At 33.1% G+C, this 22,999-nt stretch overlaps 3 protein-coding genes across 3 annotated transcripts; 1 reads left to right on the plus strand and 2 right to left on the minus strand.

The window, feature by feature from the left end:
• Positions 1–4,763: 4,763 nt before the first annotated feature.
• Positions 4,764–6,051, plus strand: LOC114405092. The gene is made up of 3 exons (XM_028367767.1): positions 4,764–5,026; positions 5,196–5,517; positions 5,902–6,051. Exons 1-3 carry the CDS (start codon positions 4,764–4,766, stop codon positions 6,049–6,051), a joined length of 735 nt encoding a protein of 244 aa, XP_028223568.1.
• A 2,985-nt stretch (positions 6,052–9,036) lies between these two features.
• Positions 9,037–9,901, minus strand: LOC114405093. Its single transcript, XM_028367768.1, has 2 exons — positions 9,458–9,901; positions 9,037–9,105 (listed from the first exon to the last, which is right to left on the minus strand). Exons 1-2 carry the CDS (start codon positions 9,899–9,901, stop codon positions 9,037–9,039), a joined length of 513 nt encoding a protein of 170 aa, XP_028223569.1.
• A 520-nt stretch (positions 9,902–10,421) lies between these two features.
• On the minus strand, positions 10,422–22,322 carry LOC114405095. The gene is made up of 5 exons (XM_028367769.1): positions 22,029–22,322; positions 21,596–21,922; positions 21,044–21,171; positions 10,648–10,795; positions 10,422–10,427 (listed from the first exon to the last, which is right to left on the minus strand). The coding sequence occupies exons 1-5, from the start codon at positions 22,320–22,322 to the stop codon at positions 10,422–10,424; spliced, it is 903 nt and encodes a 300-aa protein (XP_028223570.1).
• Between the last annotated feature and the right edge of the window lie 677 nt (positions 22,323–22,999).

Here is a 22,999-nt window from a genome sequence, read left to right on the forward strand (position 1 = left end):
TGGTTTATCCAAACAAGAAATTTGAAATTCAAAAAATTTAAATTGATTTATCTAAACAAAGAATTTTAAAAATCCAAGAATTTTAATTGATGCATTTTAATTTTGCTGAATTTTAAAATTCCTGAAATTTTAAAATACTTCATCATCCAGACACTTATTGAATTTAACCCTTTCTGTTCAATTGAATTGATGTTGTCAGGTTGTGATACAATGTTTTTTTTATAGTGGCAGCAAAATCGTCATTCTTAGTAAATAAAATCTGTCAGAATTTATAATCTAACGACGTCAATCTCAATCAGACGAAATACATTTTTGAAAAAAAAAGGACTTGATTGGAGTGATGGGCTTGTGCATAGTTTCTATTCCATTTCAAGATTTTGTAATTAGCTACAATAGTTTTTTGTTAAATAGAAACAACTTAATTAGTCTAGCATACACATGTACTTGACCATCAAAGTTTCCTCAGCATGTTTTGAACTGTCATCTCTAACGAACTTGCTTGACTCCTTTCCATGCATATTTCAATATAATAAAACAAGCGAGAGAGAGAGATTAAAACCTTGTGAAGAATTTGATCTATCACAAAATTTTAAAACCTGTTACTAAATAATAGAGAATAACAATTAAAATGATGTAAATTTCTTGACTAAGAACATCAATTTTCCTTGCTAATTAATAAGAAAATAATTCCCGTTTCAAATTACAATTGAATGCATATTAATTATTAATTATGAGAGAATTTAATAAAAATGAGTTTTGAATGTAATTGGGCCAGTTTGTTTAAGTTTTTTTTTAATTTAAAAAAACATTTTTTTTTAAAATAAGTTGATTTCTATCATTCTCATGTATTTGTCTAAATTGGTTATAGTTAAAATAAGTATATTTTTTTCTTTTTAAAGAAGCAAATTTTATATCTTTATTAATTTTTTATAAGCGCTTATTTTAAAGTTATTTTTTTAAGTTTAAACTAATTGAAATTTAATCTACCACTAGTTAGAGAGAAAATTCACTTCCCTATCAAATTATAACTATTAATAAATTATTATTATTATTTTAACTAGTCATTAAATTTTATTTTACACATCTCGTAAAACCTTCCAAATAATGAACGTTTTGCTGGTTCACTATTTGTTTAATAACTCCTACTCAAATTTTATGGATTATAATTAATTTCAAGAATAAAAAAAATGTGAGATAGTGACGTTAACAATTATAACAAATAAAATAATACTATTACTATCCTTTTTTAAGGAAATGATTAAGGAATCAAATATAACAATTAAAGTACATTTATAACATATAATATTTAGGGATTAAAATCCCCTTGTGTTCTCCGCCGTAAAAAACTTATGCCTACTTCCTCTGTCAAACCACTGCACCGAAGGTAGAAATTAACCAGTGTTTTTGATTGTCGTTCAATGGGAAGAGGTTTGTCCAATTGATTTTGTTGTTCAACAGTAGAACTGAGGTTCATCTTATAATGAATTCCAAAAGGATCAATACACGCTTGAACTACAAACGGTGCAGCATGTGAGGAAATCTGCAATGCAAGAGGGTAAATCTGGATCGGTTATATTTAAATCAGTGACAAAAACGTATTGCAGCCCCTTGCATTTGGTGGTTTGACGAGGATCTAGGCAATGGAGAAAGGGGACGCGTGCGTAAAAGATAATAAATCCAATGTGTAATTTTTAATTGATATAGCATATTTTTATTCGTGGGGCATATAATGAGAAACAAATGTGAGACATGCAGTTATGTTTCTCAAAGCTAACTAGAAATCTAACGGTTGACTGAAAGATGAAAATTACCCGAAAGTGAAAAGCTCAAAAATTAGTTTAATATATTTTGTGATTATTATTAATTAAAAAATATAAAATGATAAAAAAATAATAAAATTGTGATTTATTTTTAAAAAAATAATCAGGAAATTTGAAAAATATATTAAGGATAAAAACATAAAAACTTAGAAGCTATTATTTTAAAAAATGTTAGAAATTATTAAAAAAATTTGTTTACCGAATAGCTAGTAAAAAAATTTAAAAGCTAGCCGAAATGTTTTGCTAAATATAGTCTTAGGCTGATAAAACATTTTAATTAATTTTTAATTTTTTTTACTAGCTGAAAAACAATAATTTTTTTATAGCTTCTAGCTTTTTTAAAATGTTAATTGAAGTGTGCTTTTAAAATACTAGCTTTTAAATTTTTATGTTTCCTTCCTTTTTTATTTTTAATATATTTATCAAATTTTCTGATTACCTTTTTAAAATAAATCATGGTTTCATTACTTTTATATTTTTTAACTACTTCAACAACTAATTTTATCAAATACTTACAATTTAGTAACCTACATTTTTATCTTTCAGCTTCTAGCTTTCAACTATTAACTAACTTTTCAGCTAGTTTTATTCAACATAACATTAGTATTCCTCCAAAGAAGGATATCTTTTCCAGAAAAAAAAAAATTTATTTTAATAAAAACTTCACTTTTATTTCTTGGTTTAGTGACTCACTATACAAACTTTACCTTCTATTCCTATTACTTAAAAAATATTCATTTTATTCCATTTACATGCCTTTTTTTTAATCCATTTTAATTTTTGTACATACCATTTTTAATCCCTTTAAATTAAGTCCCTACCTTTTAAATTCACCGGAACTAAAAAAGATTAAAAATAATATTTATAAAAGTTAAAAGGGGTAATTTTAAAATATAAAATTTGTATAAATATAAGAACCAAATAAATAATAAAACCTTATTTCTTTATCCATGTCCTTGATCCAATGCTTTATAAAATAAGGTGTTTTCTGTATGTACAGAGAAATAATTATCTTAAAACGTTTCTAACAACTATCGGGCCTTCATGAAACCTTCAAGGACTGAGCCATGGCTGATGCTAGGTGCACCCAGAATTATTGCTGGTGCACCCAGCACTTAATGGTAAAAGTCCAAAATACCCATGTGTATTTTTTAAAAACTTTTTTGCACCAGCCTTTTCTTCTTCTGCTAGTCTCCTTCTTCCGCGACCCATTAGTCTCCATCTTCCACGACCCTGAGTGCCAGTTCCGTGACTGCGAGTGCCTCTTCTTCTTGAGCCTGTTCTTGTTCTTCAACCCGCACCTAACCTCTCTTCTTCATCCGTTCTTTGTGAGCATTATTGGCAGCGTTATCGTGGTGGTTTTTCTCTACCGGCAAGACGTACATTGCGGTGTTCCACCGTCGAGGTAAGCCTATTGTCCCTTTTCTTGTGTCGTTCTGCTTCCATTTTTGGTTGTGTAGTGTAGTTTGTAGGGATGTAGTTGATCCACATAGGGATTTAGGTCATCTGCAGTAGAGATAGAGATAGGTTAGGATGTAGTTGATCCGCAATAGGAATAGATGATCCGCAATAGGACGTAGTTGATCCCTAAACTTGATCCACAATAATCTATTTTAATTTTAAAAGTGGCAATTAGGTTATAATTTATGAAAAATTGTTTTTATTAGGGTTTAGGGATAGTTTTGAGGGTTTTAGGCTGAAGTAGAGTACGATTGAGTAATGAAATAAGTTTCAAATTATGCGTTAATTGTTTGTTGAAGTTGATATTGGTTTGAAATTTGGTTTTCAGGCTTTTTGGTTTGTATTGTATAATGTATGATATTGTATAATGCTTGTTTAAGATATTTTGGTTGGTGTGAATTTATATTTTGAAGGTTTTAGTGGTCAACTTATACTATGTATTGGTTTATTACTTTATTTATATCTTGTATGCTAGTGAATAACAAATTGAAAATAGGAACACAAACTATTAAGTTGCAGCACTGCTTTGGTGTCCTTGTCTCCTCTCATTAACCAATCTCTAGTTTTGCAGAAAGTTTCTCCTACTTATGTGTTTGAAGCCCTTAAATTTAGTCACTCATTAGAATCCCAAAAGCATGCTAAAAAAGATTAGAACCCTGTAAACTCTCATGAGTTATGCAGTTAGACAACAATTTCTGATGGTGCTTCTCATATGCCTGAAAGCAGTAAACTAATTAGCTCCAAAACTTCCTGAAATTCTTGTATAATAGATCATTAACCATAAAACATAATCATAAACTATCTTAGCAACAAGAGAAATAAATGGTGCCACTCTGAAATTTGGTTCATCCTTATGCCACAAAGCTGAACCTAGCTCATCCATGACATAGCTGAAAAATATCCACAAAAAATGCGCAGTGAGTTCAAGTGGAGGTTTATCATTGGGAAAAACTGATGATTCATGTGACACTTCAATTTTGTTTTTATCCCATTTAAAGTACTGAACCCAACCATTAAGTAGTCAAACATTGATCCTAGATTTAGGGAAAATAAGCAAAGAAATATGTCGAGAGTGACATTTAGGCCAAAACTATATCCAAATAATGTTCAGAAACACACATAGAACTAGTAAGTTGAATAAAGTTTAAAAAAAACTAGTAAAAACAATTTAACATGTAGACCTGAATCTTGAGAAACTCATTTTCCTCCCTTGGCAAAGATTGCCAATGTGATTTTGGACTTGACACTGGGCATATAGAATATCTAAACTGCATTCCATGTCTACCATTACCTTCTACCAGTTGAGCACCAGAATTATTCTTTTTAGATTTAAAACACTTTGAACAAGTTAATATTGTGATGAATTTGTGTGGTTTAGTGATGGAATTTATGGTAGACATTTGCAGATCATGGTTAGGACTAGAGGCTTATGTCATGCCTTAGGTAGGGTTATTGGCAGAGCTCTGGGGAGAGAGGATCGTCATGATTCAGATGATGCTCCCCAGCGGTGAAGGCCTACAGCATCGACACAGGCAATGGGAAACTGCCCCTGTTGCCGAGGATGACCATGTGGTAGCTACAAATGAGCTTGTCGTACCTACAGACGAGCCTGTGGTAGCTGGAGACGTACAAGCACTTGGTGCAGACGCAGCTGATGATACTGAGGGATTTCCTAGTGGGCCACATGACCCATCAGTACTACGGAGTATGCTGACCATGTTGTTGTCAGCGTATGGAACGAAGAGGTATTTATAATTTTCAAGTTAACTTAATTGTTAAGTATATATTATTATTGAAATTTGTTTTCCTTTAAATTATTATGTTAATAAAGTGTCTGTTCCTTTATACTTCAATTCAGGACCGTCCTGAATTGAAGTTATCCTCCCATGGGAGGAAGGTGTAGAAATTTGGTAGGCCTGCTCCTGAGATTGAGGGCCTAGTTGCTGTCACAGGACTAAGTCCTTTGATCGCGTGTTCAGTAGACACTGGTGATCGGGGACTTATATCCTCATTTGTGGAGAGGTGGCATAGGGAGACTAGCAGTTTCCATCTTCCCGTGCGGGAGGTTAGCATCACCCTGGACGACGTGGCATCTCTTCTTCATCTTCCCATTGTTGGCGCCTTCCATACCTTCCAGCCTCTGCACGTCGATGAGGCAGTGTTAATGTTGGTTGAGTTACTAGAGGTCTCAGGAGAGGCAGCCAGGGCCGAGACAACACATTGTCATGGACCATACGTACGCTTATCTTGGCTATGAGATATATATTAGAGCAGATGTTAGGCCAGACATTGGATAGCTGCAGCTCGTGCCTATCTTCTTCATCTTCTAGGTTGCACTTTTTTTTGCTAACAAGAGTGCAACCCATGTTCATGTTGTCTTCTTAGACGCTTTGCGTGACCTGACTCAGACTGGGAGCTATGCATGGGGAGTTGCTACCCTAGTGCATATGTACGATCATTTGAATGATGCTTGTATCAGCAGCAATCGACAACTTGCTGGTTACATCACTTTCTTATAGGTAATTAATATGTTTTTCATAAGTTAATTACAACAATGTTTTAAATAGGGTATTTTAGACGCTCATTTGAAATTTGTATGATTTTCATGTAATCTTTGTAGTGTTGGATATATGAGCACTTTCTGTTAGTTGCGGAGTGCATCATTGATCCGGACTATGATGAGGTGTCACCACGTGCATGTTGGTGGATTGCTATGAAGGTGACTGTGAAGACCATATCTACAGTGACATACAGGAAGCGTCTGGATTGACTCAGGATTCATGATGTTTGCTGGATGCCTTATGGGGAGCATCAACCGATTCAAGAGTTTCATTTGATTTCATGCTTTACCAGTCAACTCTGCTGGGGCCTATTGTCATCAGACACTGACAAGAGAGGGTCATGCGCCAGTTCGGATACATCCAAAGTATTCCTGCACAGCCTGTCGATTCATGGGTGTCATTTGATGAAATAGACGATAGGTGGATGCACTACTCAAAACATCTTGCACCAGCAGGTGAGATATGTGTTACGCTAGGTCACTGTGCACCCAAGTGCATGGACTAGTTCTTTGTCATTCCTCATCCATTCATGACCGCGGCATAGTCATCAGATCCATCGCAAGATGCACCTGCGACGCATGATGCCTCATTTGTGGAGCCACATATCCCTCAGGTGCCGGAGCCAGTAGCAGCATCAACACATGCCCGTTCTAATGTGGACCAACCCATACATGCAGTGGTAAGTGTTACTATTTTCTTAGTTGTATCAAATTTCATTTATGTCAATTATTTTAATACTGATTTGTCTAATTTGTTTGTTTTCTTTCATAGGAGGCTTGTCATGCAATTGCTGAAAGGTTGGAGTGTCTGCTCAACCTTAGGATGGTCACAGAAGGCACAGAGACACACAAGGTCATGGAAGAATGCATTAGGATTGCCAGGGGTGTCACAGAAGACCACATTGTGTATGTGAGGTCTCGACGTAGGCGTCGCACAGATCAACTATAGTCTTTTTTCACATTTTATATTATCATATTTGGACGATGTATATATTTTTCTCGTATTTGAGAACATTTAGTTTTTTACTGAACAATTTTTATATTTTAAGTTATTTTGGTTTATAATATTAGTGTTTTCGTTTAAATCTTATTTTTAATTTACTTGATTCAAAATTCATTTGAAATTCGTCGAAATAGTATGAATGTGATTCTAAATTGTAGCAAACAACTAAAAAATAATTTGAAATAATACAATATGGATGTCACTAAATTTTTTTTAAATCACTTTTAATTTAATTTATTTTTAATTCATTTAAAAATTATTTTCAATTTAAATTATTAATTAATAATTAATAAATTTTATGATAATATTTGTAATTAAATTTTTAGTAAGATTATGAAATTCAAAAATATACAATTATTTGCTTTAGATTATTTGGCAACTTTTATTATGCATTTACAAAGTTATAAGATAAATTAGTTTACATAAAACAATTAGTTTGATTTTTTTTTAAACAATTGACGTTGAAACCAACATTGGATTTTAATTTCATACAAGTAATATGATCACTGATTTTTTTATTTATTATTTAGTCTCTTTGTTTTTTATTTTTTATTTACTCTCTTTGTTTTTTATTTAGTTCATAGATGAGGAGTTATTTTTTATTTTATATTTACTCTTTTTGTTTTTTTTATCTTTCTATACTTTTTTATTTACTAACAAATTTATTTTCTGGTCCCACTATTATCATTTTAATTTAACGAATTTGATGATTTAGGTAAACCATGAACATAAAATAATCATCATACGGTAATGGACATGAATTCAAACATTACATTAACTTCAACATAGTGGAAAGAAATAAAATTTGCATGAAATACTACAACTAGGTAATGCTAATTTTGCGACAAGGACACGTTGTCTTTCATTTCCATTACATGTTTACTAAAAACAGATAAAATTTCTATTGGCCCAAATTTTTTCCAGTAGTTAGACTGCACTAACACCTTTAGCACATCATCGTTGGTTTTCATTTCAATAATTTCGAATTTGATAATTTTATCTGAATACTCATAGTGGCTTGGTTATCAAAAAAACAATCGCCTTATCGTTTGTGTTTCATGAATACCATAAGGGGGAATCCCATGAGACGCAACTCGCTTGATCAAATCCTTCAGTTCATCCATGGTACATCTGGAAGGAATGTCAAACTTTTTGGGATTTTTTCCTGTGAACGAGTAACCAACAAACTCATTTTGGCATGGCATGTTCCACCTCCCATTGTAATATAGCAGGGCATCATGCGTAGGGGTCATAGTGGCTTCAAGTAAGTTTAATATACCTTCTGGTGTTCTACCAATGGTGCATAATAACTCAATCGGACCAACACACGAAAATTGATTATTACACATTAACATTGTGTTAACATCATCATCATTTTTCGGTTGCATACATTGAAAGGGAAATTGGTTACTTGTATCTGTAAATGGTTGCCAGTAGTAAATTTCATCCAAATATTGTTTCTCGGTTAGCTGAAGGGTATTGTGTTCTCTAGTTTTTAATGTTTGAAAATCACAAGCGTTTGGTACTCGAATGGGTATTGGAGTGAAAGTTTGGAAATAAACACAACTATTGTTGTGAACAATGGATCCATTTGGAAAAATAAAACCTAATGTCGAGTTCACAATTGTCTGACTGCTTGTTTCTTCCAAGAATGCCATACTTTGTTCTAAGAATTGGGTTAGGAGAGAATGTGTGATTTTTTACAGTGTTTGGTTGTGTCATATATATAGATGAGTTTCAGTATCATTGCTTCAATTTTTTAAAATAAATACATACGCGTGCACATGGGTTTTGTTTGTGTTGTCAACTACACCAATGACATGACATGCTTTATCTTGCATCAAATCAGAATGTGTAGTCAAGTCTTACAATGTCTTGTCACGCTTTATGTTAACACACATGCATTTCACAATGTATTGTCAACTCAAACAACGATTTATCATACATGCGTACTTTATTTGAGTTGCACCAATTAATTTTTTTCTTAACGCAAGAATTAAGTAATATTTTTTTTGTTAACACAACAAATATCCAAAGATAGATAACTCTAATGTGAGATTCAAATCCATAACGATTAGTCATTAAAAGCTACATGTTCAGTCATCTTTTATGTCAACATAGTCTCTTTTGAACATCATGAAACTTTTGTAATGTTGCATTCTACTAATATATGGAGTTTGCCATTGCTTCACCTAAGGATGACAATTGCTAGACCATAACAATGCTACAGGTGGTAAAGGACAATGGTCTTTTAAATAAACCTGTTGTACATGAAAAAAAAATTAACTCAATCGTATACAACTGATTGCATAAATATAAAAAAAACACTTTATATCTACAATGTACCTGAACAAAATGATTGTCATACACGTGACCGATAAAAATTATGCGATGCACTTAAAAATCAGGCGGTGGTTGACTTCTAAGAGGAAAGTACGTCATGCTTTGTTGTTGAGACAAGGATACAAGGATTACATTATACCTTTGATGCAATGACATATCCCATGTCGGTTATATCCATCCACTTATCCATAGTCACCTGAATGAAACAAATATACACATCAAAGTTAATTTTAAAGTTAAGTCTTAAAAATCAAAACATAAATTACATACCTTGGTTAACCCATTAACAAGTAATGACATCCTTAATTCCTCAAATCTGTCCGTGCCACCAAAGAGCTTGATATACTTATATGAGAATTTTCCAAGTTCTTTAAGCAGATGGTTATAGACCAACGACCAAGAGTCTTCACCCATACCTAATAAACCGACAACTGACCGATATTCACAGTTTCCATCAGCTTTGACATCAACAATGTTATCAATGAAGTCATGGATAAATGGCTGAAATTGATCCAACATAGGCATGATCCTTCTTGGATTGGGCTGCTCAAAAGATGATGCACTACGCCTCACTGAGGAATTGCTATTTTGCATAGAATTAAAAGCATCTACATACTCCCAATAAGATGGATCACGCTTTGTTGACCTTGGCTTTCTGTTCATCAGTTTCTTCGGTGCACCTTTTGTGGTAACCTTTGCTGGAGGAGGACACATCGAATTTTGATCAGGGTATGCAATTTCCCGAAGTTTACTCTTTAGAGTAAACTTACCACAAACATCAAGTTCTTCAAATATTTTGGATATGGTTTCCATCTCTTCCTTGATGCTCACTTCGGGCTCAGATAACCCTTGGTCTGAAAAACTGAGTCTCCTCCAGAACATATGGATTGAATCCAGTGGGATGCAACCAATAACATATTTAGATAGCTCACAAGCATAAGGAAGACCGTGTGTGGTTCACATGACACAACCACAAGTGGAAGGATTCTTGCCAGCATAATGAACACGCTCAAATTCAGCAGCAATTTGATTTAAAGCATACCTTGAAACCATTCCAAGAAGCCTTTTGTATAAGGTTTTTTTAAACATATGTCCAATCACATGTGTACTTGTTTCAAATGATGCTTTAATTTCTGTGTGTTGTAGCGTCATCATGTTGTTCATGGCATCCCAGACACTGCATAAGTCTCCAAGGCTATTCTGTAACACTTTTTTTAAAGCCCAGTAAGCAGATTCAACCCTACATTTCAAATACACAAATAACAATAAACATATACAACAATAAAATTCCATCAATTCATCAACGTTAATAGAAATAATTGAACAATTTCATACCTGTTTGTTGTTATGTTTCCTAAGTGCATCACCTTATTCATCCAGGCGGTAACAAATTTTTCCTTGTGTGGGATTATCCATGTTTCCTTGACATAGTCAATAAACACTGGCCAAGGTGAACAAACCATTTCAAACTTCTTCATGCACTCATCAAACTGCTGCTCCGAAGGACAATCAACCAGAGTTCCCCAGGCATCCATGACATACTCCCAAGCATTTCTTTGACCAATTAATGATTTACATTTGACCTTCACATTCTTGCTTATGTGAAAGCTACACAACAAATTTGTACACTCAGGAAATACAGTTTTCACTGCATTCATCAATGCTAGGTCTCGGTTAGTCACAATAACTCCAGGGAGGGCATCACGTCTTAAAAATATACCTCGAAACCGTTCTAAGGCCCAAACCACATTATTAAGACATTCACCCTCCAAATATGCAAAACCAACAAAGAATGTCATCCCAGTTGGTGTCAGCCCAACAAAATCAAGCAGTGGGAGTCTGTACCTGTTTGTTTTGTAGGTACTGTCTATCAAAAACACCAATTTATATGCATTGACTAACTTCACTGCATTAGGGTGACACCAAAAGATATCGCGAACCACGTCTTCATCCTTTAATCTGTGCTAATGAATATATTGATCTCGTTCAACAGGCTTCATTAGATGTTGCATTTCAGTATCACTTCCTCTTATGGAAGAACGATATACACTTCTTGCATTGTATATTTGTTTGATGGTTGTACAACTATTGCCATTGTGCTCCTTCAGAGTTAGCAGAACGTTTCTTGGTTTCACCATTGACTTCTTCATATCAACAATAAGTATCTTTTCAGCTTTAGTCAATCGCCCAACATATGGATGTCCAACTAATGACTTGGCCAATTCATGATTATGAATCCCACACATCAACTTCACCATCCAGCCTTGTCGACCAACCATTGCTTGCCACGAAGCTTGAAGGGACATCCACATTTCCTAGTCCCAGTATCTCCTCTAACAAATTCTTTCTTCCTACACCTATACTCATCACTCCTTTCACAACCAATTAACACAAATGAACTCCTTCCTCTACTATCACTATTTGTGTCAAACCTTATATTCACCGCCACAATCTGTTTTCATGAGCAACGGATCGAGCCCGCTGCAAAACATCATCTCGGCGGTCAAACACCTACAAAACAATCCAGACAATTTCAATTTTCTACAACACATTCATTTTATTAAATCACTCACAATAATGAACATTATTACCTGAGAAGTATTGAACGCATCCGAACAATCAACATGTGGTTCATTCATACCACATTCTTCTTCATTTTGATAATCCATATCAACTTCTTTAGACATTATATTGTCATACACCCATTGATCTTCGTCCATCTTAACAATAAATCATAAATTTCAACACAGACATACAACACCTAACCAAACTATACATAACATACAAAACTATACATAATATTTTACTATTAGTCACAACAACTCATTATTAGTAAAATGCAAAAACCCTATGTCATTGTACATACAATTTTAATCAATTACATGTATAAACAATTAAATTATTTTTAATTATCACAATACAAACAAAGTAATAATTAAAATAATTATAAAATTAAATAAAATTTACAACTTCAAAATCCGAATAAGGCTTACGGATCAAGTTGATCCGTAAGCCTTGTACGGATTAACTTGATCCGTAAGGATTATACGGATCAACTTGATCTATATGTGCAATATCAACATATGGATCAACTGCCTTACGGACGAAGTTCATCCGTATGACATTTGTGCACCATCCCACTCACGCACACCCAGCACAAATGCATACCTCGTATGTCGCCGATGACGAACCAACCATTGCAACAACGAACAATGACACCTTCACCTTCACTGAAGCTCACCGGTTGCAAGAAAAAAACACACCTAAGAGAGAAAATGGAAGAAAATAACGTTTGCGGCGAAAAGCACTGTGCACCCTTGTTTTTAAAGAATAAAATAACAGAGGGGCAGTTTGGACATTTTCAAAAAATGTTGGGTGCACCAACAATAAGCTGGGTGCACCTAGCATTAGCCTAGAGTCCTGTAACTCAAACAGTTCTCTATCAATGCCATGCTCAGGGCTTTACTTTGTGCAGTAGCTTTCTTTTTGTGCACCCATCAATTTTTCAAAATTCCAAAAAATACCCCTAGTAACTTCTTCCTTTTGCCTTCTTCATGCACCATTCATTTTGTTGCTTTCTTCTTTGCATTCATTCTCGTGGGAGGTGGTCCTTTGTTGTTGTGTCCATTTTGGTTGAGATGCATTGGTTTCAATGGTTTGTCGGCAAGTGGTGGTGGTTGGTGTGGCTGTTAAAGGTGGAGGCAAGGTACTACAACTTCGATCTAGTTTGAATTCCATATAAAACTTACAGATTATCAATCCATAAGTTATATAAAATTTACGAATTGATAATCCGTAAGTTTTATATAAATTACGGAGTGGTAATCCGTAAGAACCTTACGGATTACCAATCCATAGGGTTCTTACGGATTACTAATCCATAAGAAAATACAGATTTCATATGTTTCTTACGGATTGGTAATCTGTAAGAACTTATTTTTTAATTTTTTAAAAAAATTTGTTTTATTTTTTTTTGTAATATAATTAGTTTTATTATTTAAAATATTTTTAAATATTCATAGTTTCATAATTTGTAGCTTTTAATTTTTATAGTTTGAAAGTTCTATTTATTTTAAAATAATTTATACTTTTATTTTATTTTAAATTTGTTTTTTTAGTCCTTATAATTTTATGAATTACAATTAATTACAAAAATATTAGCAACACATTCGTAAGTAATTTATCATAATATAATTTGTAATAAAAAAGAGTTTATATTTATAACTAATTTGTAGGTAATTATTTATGTATATTATTTTAGCAAGGACTAAAAGATAAGTCCCTAAAAGAGTTGATAATTTTTTGGTAGCTAATACTCAATGAGTATTTAAACATTTATAATATTTTTGTAAATATTATTAAGTTAACTACTTTATGGAAGTCAAAAAATAATTATATTGTGTCATATATTAGTTTATGCAAGTCTAAATTTTAATATATATGGTTATCAATTTTAATGTATTATATTATTAAATGCAATAAAAAAAATAATGTGATAGTATATGTATGGTGTTGTTAGGCATCATTTGTTTGTCATTGATTTTTTTCAATGTTTTGTTAAGATGGATGAAGATCAATGGATGTATAACAACATAATGTCTGAAGAAGTTGATATGAATGAAGAAAATGAAGAGGAACCTGGTGTGCATCAACATGTTGATTGTTTTGATACCTTCAATACTTCTTGGATATTAATATGATTTTCTTTTTGTTAAAGTACGTAAATGAATGTCCCTTGAAGACTAAACATGTATGGATTACATTGTCGGTGTTTGTTATCTGTGATGATATTTTGCATTGGGCTTAATTTGTTGCATATGATATTGGTTTTGTGACAATAATTATGAGGTCAGACATAAATACTGAAATTAGAGGAAGGACCTCATTTGTTTTAGGGCCAAAAAGAAAGATTTAGTATGAACAATTAGTGGCAGTAGAAAATATGGGTGTCCCTTTAAGTTGCGAGCAAAACTAGTGCTGGGAGGTGAATATGGATGATGAAGTTAATATGTGGAAGTCATAACCATGCATTGACTATGTCATTAGTTAGACATCCATATGTTGGTCGACTGACTAAGGATGAGAAGATTATTGTTGGTGATATGACAAAGTCAATGGTCAAACCAAGAAATATTCTTCTAATATTGAAGGGGCACAATGTCAATAGTTATACAACAATCAAGCAAATATACAATGCAAGATATGCATATCGTTCTTCCATAAGAGACAGTAATACTGAAATGCAACAACTAATGAAGCTTCTTAAATGGGATCAATATATTCATTAGTATAGATTGAAGGATGAAGATGTTGCATGCGATATATTTTGGAGTGATCCTGATGCAGTCAAATTATCCAATGCCTGTAATTTGGTATTTCTCATAGATAGTACCTACAAAGCAAACAGGTATTGGTTGTCGTTACTTGACATTGTTGGTGTGACACTGATGTGTCATTATTTTCTCCTATTTCTTAACCCTTTTTGTCACTATTTTATTACTTATTAGCCTTAATTGTCAAATTAACTATGCAGTTTTATCATTTGGGCCTACTTGACTAATTTTGTGTTTTTAATTTAATTTCAGGAGAATTATAAGCAATTGGGCTTGGATCCGGAATTGGGCTGAACTGGCTTGGACTTGAAGAGAGCAGACAATTTTATTTTATCAAATTTTATTTTATTTGGGCCAATTTTATTTTATTTCGTTTTTGGGCTTGGACTTAAAGCAGAATTGTAAACTTTGGGACCAGGGTTTTAGTAGGAGACTGTTTTGGAGAAGAGAATAATTTTAGGGTTTCGCAATTCCAGTTTTTACTGTTCACGCGCACTATTCACGTAGCAATAAAATTCGGTTTCTGCTTCAATCTGCAATTTCGTTTTCTGCTTCTGCTTGGAATTCGTTTTCGTTTTTTGCCGATTAATGGAAGGCTAAGTCTCTAGTGTTGTTTTCTCTTGAGGATCAAACACAGCTCTCTTTGAGGTTTTGTTATTACTATTGAATTCTGATCAGTTTTTCCTCTTCATCAATTGCTCTATATTGTTGCTATTAATCCATGCATGGTTAATGCTTGATTAATTGTCTCTGCGCTTAATGATCAGTTTCGTTCATGCTTAATGGACATGTGAGAGAGATTAATTGGTGTATGTGTAGCTTAATCACATAATGACAGCCTTATGTTAATTTTCGCTTAGTAAATTAATTTAGGGTTGGATTAAGTGGTTGAACTGATTAGGGATAAATTCTCGTAACCTAGGATAAAAGACTTACTTGTGAATCAAGGGGAACAACATGTTTTAATTTTGTTATTTCTTTAATTCGAATTTGCTTGCTGTTTAATTTACAAAACAAACAACCCCCCCCAATTCGATACTGTTTTATTACTATCTGTTATGAACGTTTGATTGACCATTGCTCGTTGGGAGACGACCTAGGATCACTTTCTAGATACTGCATTTTTAATGTTTATTTGATTCGGGTATGGCCTCGATCAGACACCAACATGGATGACATTTTATACTGCTTTTGCTTATTTGGAGGGAGAACGTCTAAATAATGTTGTTTGGGCTCTAGAACAATTTCAAGGTATCTTTCTGAGACATAATGCTCCCTGCAGTTATTGTTACCGACAGAGATCTAGCATTGATGAATGTTGTGAAAGCTATTTTCCCTAAGTTTACCAATTTATTATGTCAGTTTCACATTGATAAGAATGTGAAGGCAAAATGTAAAACCCTTGTTGCTAAAAAAATGCATGGGATTATGTCATAGAAGCCTAGGGAAGTCTGGTGGATTGTCCTTTCGAGCAAGAATTCAATGACTACCTTATGAAGTTTGAAATTGCTTGCTCACCATGGTCAATGTTTGTTGACTACGTGAAGCAAACATGGTTGATTCCCCATAAAGAAAGATTTGTTAAAGACTAGATGGATAAGGTGATGCATTTAGGAAACGCAACAACTAACAGGTATGAAAATTGTAAATATATTTTGGTGTTAGGATTTAGGGTCTAATAGATAAAAATAATTGTTTTTGTTTACCTACTTGTGTATTTCTCATACAGGGTTGAGTCTGCTCATTAGGCATTAAAGAGACTACTGCATAATAGTTTTGGAGACCTATGTAGTGTTTGGGAAGCCATGAACAACATGATCATATTGCAATACACTGAAATTAAGACATCTTTTGAGACAAGTGCACATGTGGTTGGACATGTTTTTAAAGTTAACTTATACAAGAAACTACTTGGCATGGTATCAAGGTATGCTTTAAACCAAATTGCTACTGAGTTTGAGCATGTAAGTTATCTTGGTATTGATAGTTCTCGATGTGGATGTGTAATGAAAATTACTCACGGTCTTCCTTGTGCATGTAAGTTAGCTATATATGTTGTCGGTAGCATACCACTTGACGTAATCCATATGTTTTCGCGGAGACTAAGTTTTTCAGACCAAGGGTTATCTGGGCCTGAAGTCAGCATAACTGAAGAGATGAAAACCATATCCATGCAGTGTGAAGAGCTTGATGTTTGGGGCAAAGTTACTCTAAAGAGTAAACTTTGGGAAATTACCTAACCTGATGTAAACTCTATGTGTGCTCCTCTAGAAAAGGTCAAAACAAAAAGGTTCTCAAAAGAAACTGATGACCAAACATCAAAGAGTATGTCAATGCATTACGTTCTGTGCAAAATAGTAACTCTTCAGTCAAACGTAGTGCATCATCATCTGAACAATAAAAACCAAGAAGGAACATGCCGATGTTGAATGAATTTCATCCATGCATTCATGATTTCATTGAAAACATAGTCAATGTCAAACCTGATGGTAACTGTGGATATCATGCAATTGCTGCCTTTTTAGGTATGAGTGAAGATTCATGGTCTTTGGTTCATAACAATTTGCTTAAAGAGCTTGCATAATGGTCTAATGAGTATATCAACCTGCTTGGTGACATAGACAGATTTGAGAAATTAAAGTGGTCGCTACTTGTCGATGGATTATCCATGGTATATAAGTTTTTTGTTACATTTTAATGGATTTATTTTGCTTTAAATAAATGTAATTAAAATTGTTGCATGCAGGTTACCATGCATAAGTGGATGAATATAACTGACATGGGATATGTGATTGCATCAAGGTATAATGTCATCCTTGTTTCTCTTTCTGTCCAACAAAGCATGACATTTTTTCCTCTTAGAAGTTAACCACTAAGTGTTTTTTTGTATATCGCGTTATACGTATCGGTCATGTGTATGACAATTATTTTGTTTAGGTAAAAGCATCATCATCATGTTTGTGTAATTTATGTAATAAAATGTGTTCTGATAATTTGGATGTGTATGTCCCTATGCAATAGGTATTTCTAATAGGCGGTTGTCCCTTACCATCAACAACTTTGTTATGATCTATACATTGTCACTACTAGGCAAAGCGGTGACCTACACCATATATTAGTAGAATGCAACAATATACAAATTTGATGAGGTTGAGAACACACTTTGTTGATTTAGGGGAAGATTAAACATTTAGTAATTGTTAAGACAATATTTGTAACATACATACTTGTGACATACTTATGGGGTTGTCATGTAATATGATCATTAATGCGTGTTTCATTGGATGTTCATATAATTATTTATTTTACTTAATTATCGTCTGTGCAAATAATCACATTATAAAAAAAACATCAAACGGTATACAATTATATATGTGTTAGGGTTTTTATCTTGGGTTATTTGACTAATTAAATTGGATTAGGGTTTAGAGTTTTAGTGCCGACAAATTATGTATTTAGGGTTGAGGGATTAAATAATTTGGTTTAGGGTTTAACATAATCTACTTAGGTCAATAATTTAATATTCACATATAGCATAAATGAAAATAAATAAAAAGCTTATCAAATAACACTAAATAATAAACATTGTATAGTCATATTGCATACATAATTCCTATAAAAACTAAAAAATCCTAACAATTTTCATGCATCCGGCATACGTGTAACACTTCACTTTTCATAAATAAATTAAAAAGATTTTTATTTAAAAATAAATGTGGTTTTAGAAATAAGGAGAAATAATTTTATTAATTAAAATAATGGTTTGAAGGAAAAAAAAAAGAAATATTTTATTTATTCATTTGATAGGAAATAAAATAAAGATCTTTTTTTTATAAAATAATAAAAATAAAGAAAAATAGAGTAAATAATAGGTTGAGAGTACCTAGGTAGAGACAGTTAAGTTTTTAGACTGACAATAGTCTCTGTGCTTCCTCTTCCTCTCAATTTCATTTTCGCTTCTCCTCCCAAAATCCTCTCTTTTTCCCGCATACACTCAAACCTGTCTCAGTAAAATGATGATCTCTGATTCGTTAATCGTTGGATCATCATGAAACTTGAGCACTAGGTTTGGAACTCAATTCTGAACATTCTTACCGTTGGAAATTGTGAAACAATGTCGAAGGTGATAGAAACTTCCTTTGCAGTGTAACATTCTCTTTTCCCACATAGACCCAAAATCTGTCCTAGTAAAACTACAATTATGGACTCGTTAACCATTGGATCATTGGGAAATTTGGACACCAGGTTCAAAATTTATTTTTTCACCTTTTCACCGTCAGGATTTGCAAAATAATGTATGGGGAGGGAGAAATACTCATTTCACGCAGATAGTGGAATGAAGGCTTGAATCTCTTCTCCTTCTCTCTAAGGTTTGGAAACCTTATCAGAGTAACCGGAGGAAAAGCTTAAGGAATGTCAGGGAACCATTAGAGATGCCACTATCACTTCCGGAACACACGTGAACCCATTTAGAGGTAAGGATGAGTTTATCGTAATTGGGGTTAAAATGAATATGTGTATTAATCCATAAGGAATCAAATTGGGGTTTATTTTGAGATGTTTATTGTATTGAAATTCTTCTTGTATGATTATGTGAAATTGTTTGTGGGGTTTTACTCCCCATGGATTGAGAAACATTTTTGCACAATTTTTTTTTGTTTTTGATAGGATTAACGTGATAAATAATTATATTGAGATCATGAAATTATGATTGAAATTGTGTATGAGTGATAAATTAAATATGTGATGAATTGTGGGATAACATGTTGTTTTGAAATTATAATATTGTTATTGAGATTGAGTATAAGTGCAAAGTTGAACATGTGCTAATTTGTGAGATACACGTAAACATGCGATGGTGGATTATGACATTATGAGATGTGAAATTGTGAACATGAGATTTAGTTGTGAATAAGTGTGTGGTTAACACTTGATGTGAAAATACTTGTGTTGTGAGCTATGAATTATACAATAACCCAATCAGTGTTTACCTTGAGAAAAATGTTTATGCGCAGTGTTAAAGGGGAAGTATAGGATTCTTAGTTAGGAACCTAAAGTGTTAAATTGTAGCGCAATGTGTTAAATGTGTTTGAAACACGAGTGTGAGGTCATGGGTATTGTATAATTCATGAACAGTGTCTGTGCGTGCAAAAATTGTTTTAGGGGTTGGACCTAAATTAGGATGGTGAGGCCCTAAGGGATTCTTCGGAGTCTAGGTCTTGGGGGTAAAGACACTTGGTTTGAGTGCTCCTTTAAGTCTATATTAATCCCATATGGTTGGAGCATTCTCGCAAAACAGAGTGACCCTGACTGGTCACCTGATGATTGTACTTAGTGAGAGTGACTTGACATACCCATTGTATGGTGAGACTTGTTATGTACTTCTAAGCGCCCCAAGGTGGTTTTTCACTGACATGATACCACATTGCATATAGGCTTGAGTCTTAGTGTATCTGTTGCATAATGCTTGTATGTTTATTGATATCGATTCATTTAGTGATATTGTGTTTTGATATTTGAGTACGTGAATGATGTGAAGATGAATGAGACGTGTTGTGTTGTGATGTGATGTTACACGACAAAGTGGTGGAATTACGTGAGCTATGTTTAAGTAAGTTGTATCTCATTTACATGATATGTATATCTAGTTGTCTCGTTTCTCTCTATTAGTTAAGAATGTGATAACTCACTCCCTGTGTGTTATTTGTGTTTGGATCCTGTGATGATCTCGAACTTTGTGTTTGTGGGAATAGATGGTTAGGTGAATGGCTATGGAGAAACTCATGCTAGAGGACGCAGGAATACAATGCTCTGATAGGATGTGATATTGGGGTATAGGTTTTTATATTAATTGCATGAAGTCTTGGATGACCTTGTTTGATCCGAGATGATTTTATTATTTATTTGGACAAGTTTTATTATGATGCGATATTAAATTGAATGTGAGCCTTTTACCCTTTTGAAATGCTTTTATTTAAATGTTTTTAAAAACTGTTAATTAATTTCATATTTTTATTCCTTTTATTATTAATACATATATATGTGGGGTAGAGGGTGTCTCAGTACGCCACCTTCGTCTCAATCGATTATATACATTCCCTTACACAGTCACACCCCTGACAATCCTTAGGCATTCCTTGGTCATAGTGTATGCTTTAGTTCCTTTAGTTCCCTAGGTTATGTCGGACTTATGAAGGGATGAGATATCATGTAGAACCACTCTATGTTGTCTGCTGCACATTATCCAGGAGCAACACAAATCTGACCCATCGGAGCAATGTATTCAGAGAATTGCATCCATCTTTCGTCAATCTCCTCTACAGATAAAAATGGGGCAGCAGAGGTTGGCGGAATGGTCTACGCATAACCAAATTGTCGCACAACCCTCCCTGGTCAGCGTATGACAATAGATGAACCCCATTTGATTTGTCTGCAAAATAATGAGATCGGCTTAAATTCTCTGAATGCACGGTGGTCATAATAAGGAACCCAACACACAACATCAGACATCAATCTATCTAACCGCTTATGATACGTCGACACTAGTAATGCCTTCCCAGACTTCCAACAACAAGCAAGTGGTTTCCTCTCATGATAATCTTCATCAGCAATACAATAAGCAACAATAGGAAAATGCTCATAGATCCAATACTGCACATATTTAAAAAACAAACAAAATTCAAAAAAATACTCAGTATAAACTACAAAACTAAAAATTAATTTTAAAATAAATTATAAATACCTATAAAAGTGTGATATATCCTACAAGTTGTTTGGAGGTTCTCTTTGACGCATCATTCAAATTCTCATACATATGGACTAGTGCAGCAGCTCCCCATGAGTAGCTTCCAGTTTGGCTGAGGTCACGAAATGCATCCAAGAATACCACATGCATGTGTGTGACAATCTTGTTAGCAAAGAGTGTGCAACCTACTAGATTCAAAATATATGCTCGAGCTGCTACGATCCATTGTCCTACGTCACATTTGTTATGACAAATGTCTTGCAGCCAGGATAACCAAACAAATGCCCCATGGCATTGAAATATCTCATCTCTAGCTTCTTGTGAACTGACTTCAAGCAAGTCAACTAACAAGTCCATGACTTGGTCTACATGAAGAGCATTAAAGGTATGGAAGGCGCCTATAATGGGCAGATGTAGCAATGATGCCACATCATCGAGGCTGATAGTGACCTCTCCTATCGGAAGATGGAAACTACTAGTTTCCTTATTCCACCTCTTCGCAAAAGCAAATATAAGTCCCCTGTCACCTGTGCCCAAGGAACATTCAATTAGAGGACTTAATCCTGTGACAGCCATTATGCCTTCAATCTCTGGAGCAGACCTTCCAAATTTTTCTACCTTCCTTCTATGGGAGGACAACTTCAACTTAGGATGTTCCTGAAAAAATAAATTTAAATCATTTCAACTTAAATAAAAAATAGTTATGAAAATATTATATATTTTAAAAAATAAATACTTCTCTATTTCAGATTGTGACTGTCACATGATAAACATATTTCGTCAAAACTAATGTATCGTGGGGCCTGCCTGGAAAATCCTGAGCATCAGTAACTACATCATCAATAACTGCCTCCTGAGGCTGCTGATGAACCTCATCAACTGCATGACCCCAATGCTCAACATCCTCAGCAACAGGTGCAGCTGCCCATTGCCTAAGCGTAGATGTTGTCGGTTTTTGCCACTGAGGAGCTTTATCCGTGTCACCACTAACTTTTGTCCCTAAGGCTCTTCCTATAATACTGCCTAAAGCTCGACACAATCCTCTAGTTTTAACCATAATCTACACATTTAAACAGCAATAACAATTAATGTCATCGTTAAATAATAGTTGAGTTTCGTAAACTAACTAACAAATTGACTAATAAATAAATTTAATTTAAAATATTGAATAAATTAGTATTTAATAATTTATAAATAAATATTTAATAATTTTTTCATTAAATTTTTAATACTCTTATATATATATATATATATATATATATATATATATATATATATATTCATAAATCAATATAGAATTTTTTTTAAAATATTTATAGACATAATCACTAATTCTAGTAAACTTAAATATATGATAAAAATCTAAGTACAATTTTGTTTTTAGTTATTTCTAATAAATGAGTATTTCATTTTTTGAAAAAATAGTATTTGAATACTTTAAAATTTTTATAAACAAATGAAGAAATTTTAATTTTATACTTCCAAAGACTATTTATATAAATATTTATTACTATTAGTGTAATAATATTTATATGACTATATGAATAAAAAAATGTTATCATTTACAAATTTAGATTTTCTTGATAAACTAATTTCTACAATATATACTTATAAAATTTGGAATTAATGATATTTAAAAAAATTATAAATAAATATTTCAAATATCAAATATAATTAAATTTCTAATATTTTAAAAATAAGTAAATATTAATAATATTTATACATTCATTTTTA

Source organism: Glycine soja, chromosome 3, assembly GCF_004193775.1.
Source record: "Glycine soja cultivar W05 chromosome 3, ASM419377v2, whole genome shotgun sequence".
Lineage (NCBI taxonomy): Eukaryota > Viridiplantae > Streptophyta > Magnoliopsida > Fabales > Fabaceae > Glycine > Glycine soja.

Bases quoted from the DNA above. Each gene is read 5' to 3' on its own strand.
- LOC114405092 (XM_028367767.1), top strand. From the start codon at position 4,764: ATGATTCAGATGATGCTCCCCAGCGGTGAAGGCCTACAGCATCGACAC. The intron at 5,027-5,195 runs GTATTTATAATT...GAAATTTGGTAG, and splicing joins TCAGCGTATGGAACGAAGAG to GCCTGCTCCTGAGATTGAGG. The intron at 5,518-5,901 runs GTACGCTTATCT...TAATCTTTGTAG, and splicing joins CACATTGTCATGGACCATAC to TGTTGGATATATGAGCACTT.
- LOC114405093 (XM_028367768.1), bottom strand. From the start codon at position 9,901: ATGTGTCCTCCTCCAGCAAAGGTTACCACAAAAGGTGCACCGAAGAAA. The intron at 9,106-9,457 runs GTATGTAATTTA...CATGTACAACAG, and splicing joins TTGTTAATGGGTTAACCAAG to GTTTATTTAAAAGACCATTG.
- LOC114405095 (XM_028367769.1), bottom strand. From the start codon at position 22,322: ATGGTTAAAACTAGAGGATTGTGTCGAGCTTTAGGCAGTATTATAGGA. The intron at 21,923-22,028 runs GTGACAGTCACA...TTATTTTTTCAG, and splicing joins TGACGAAATATGTTTATCAT to GAACATCCTAAGTTGAAGTT. The intron at 10,796-21,043 runs GTTAGATAGATT...TTTGTTGTGTAG, and splicing joins GTGTCGACGTATCATAAGCG to CTTTCACATAAGCAAGAATG.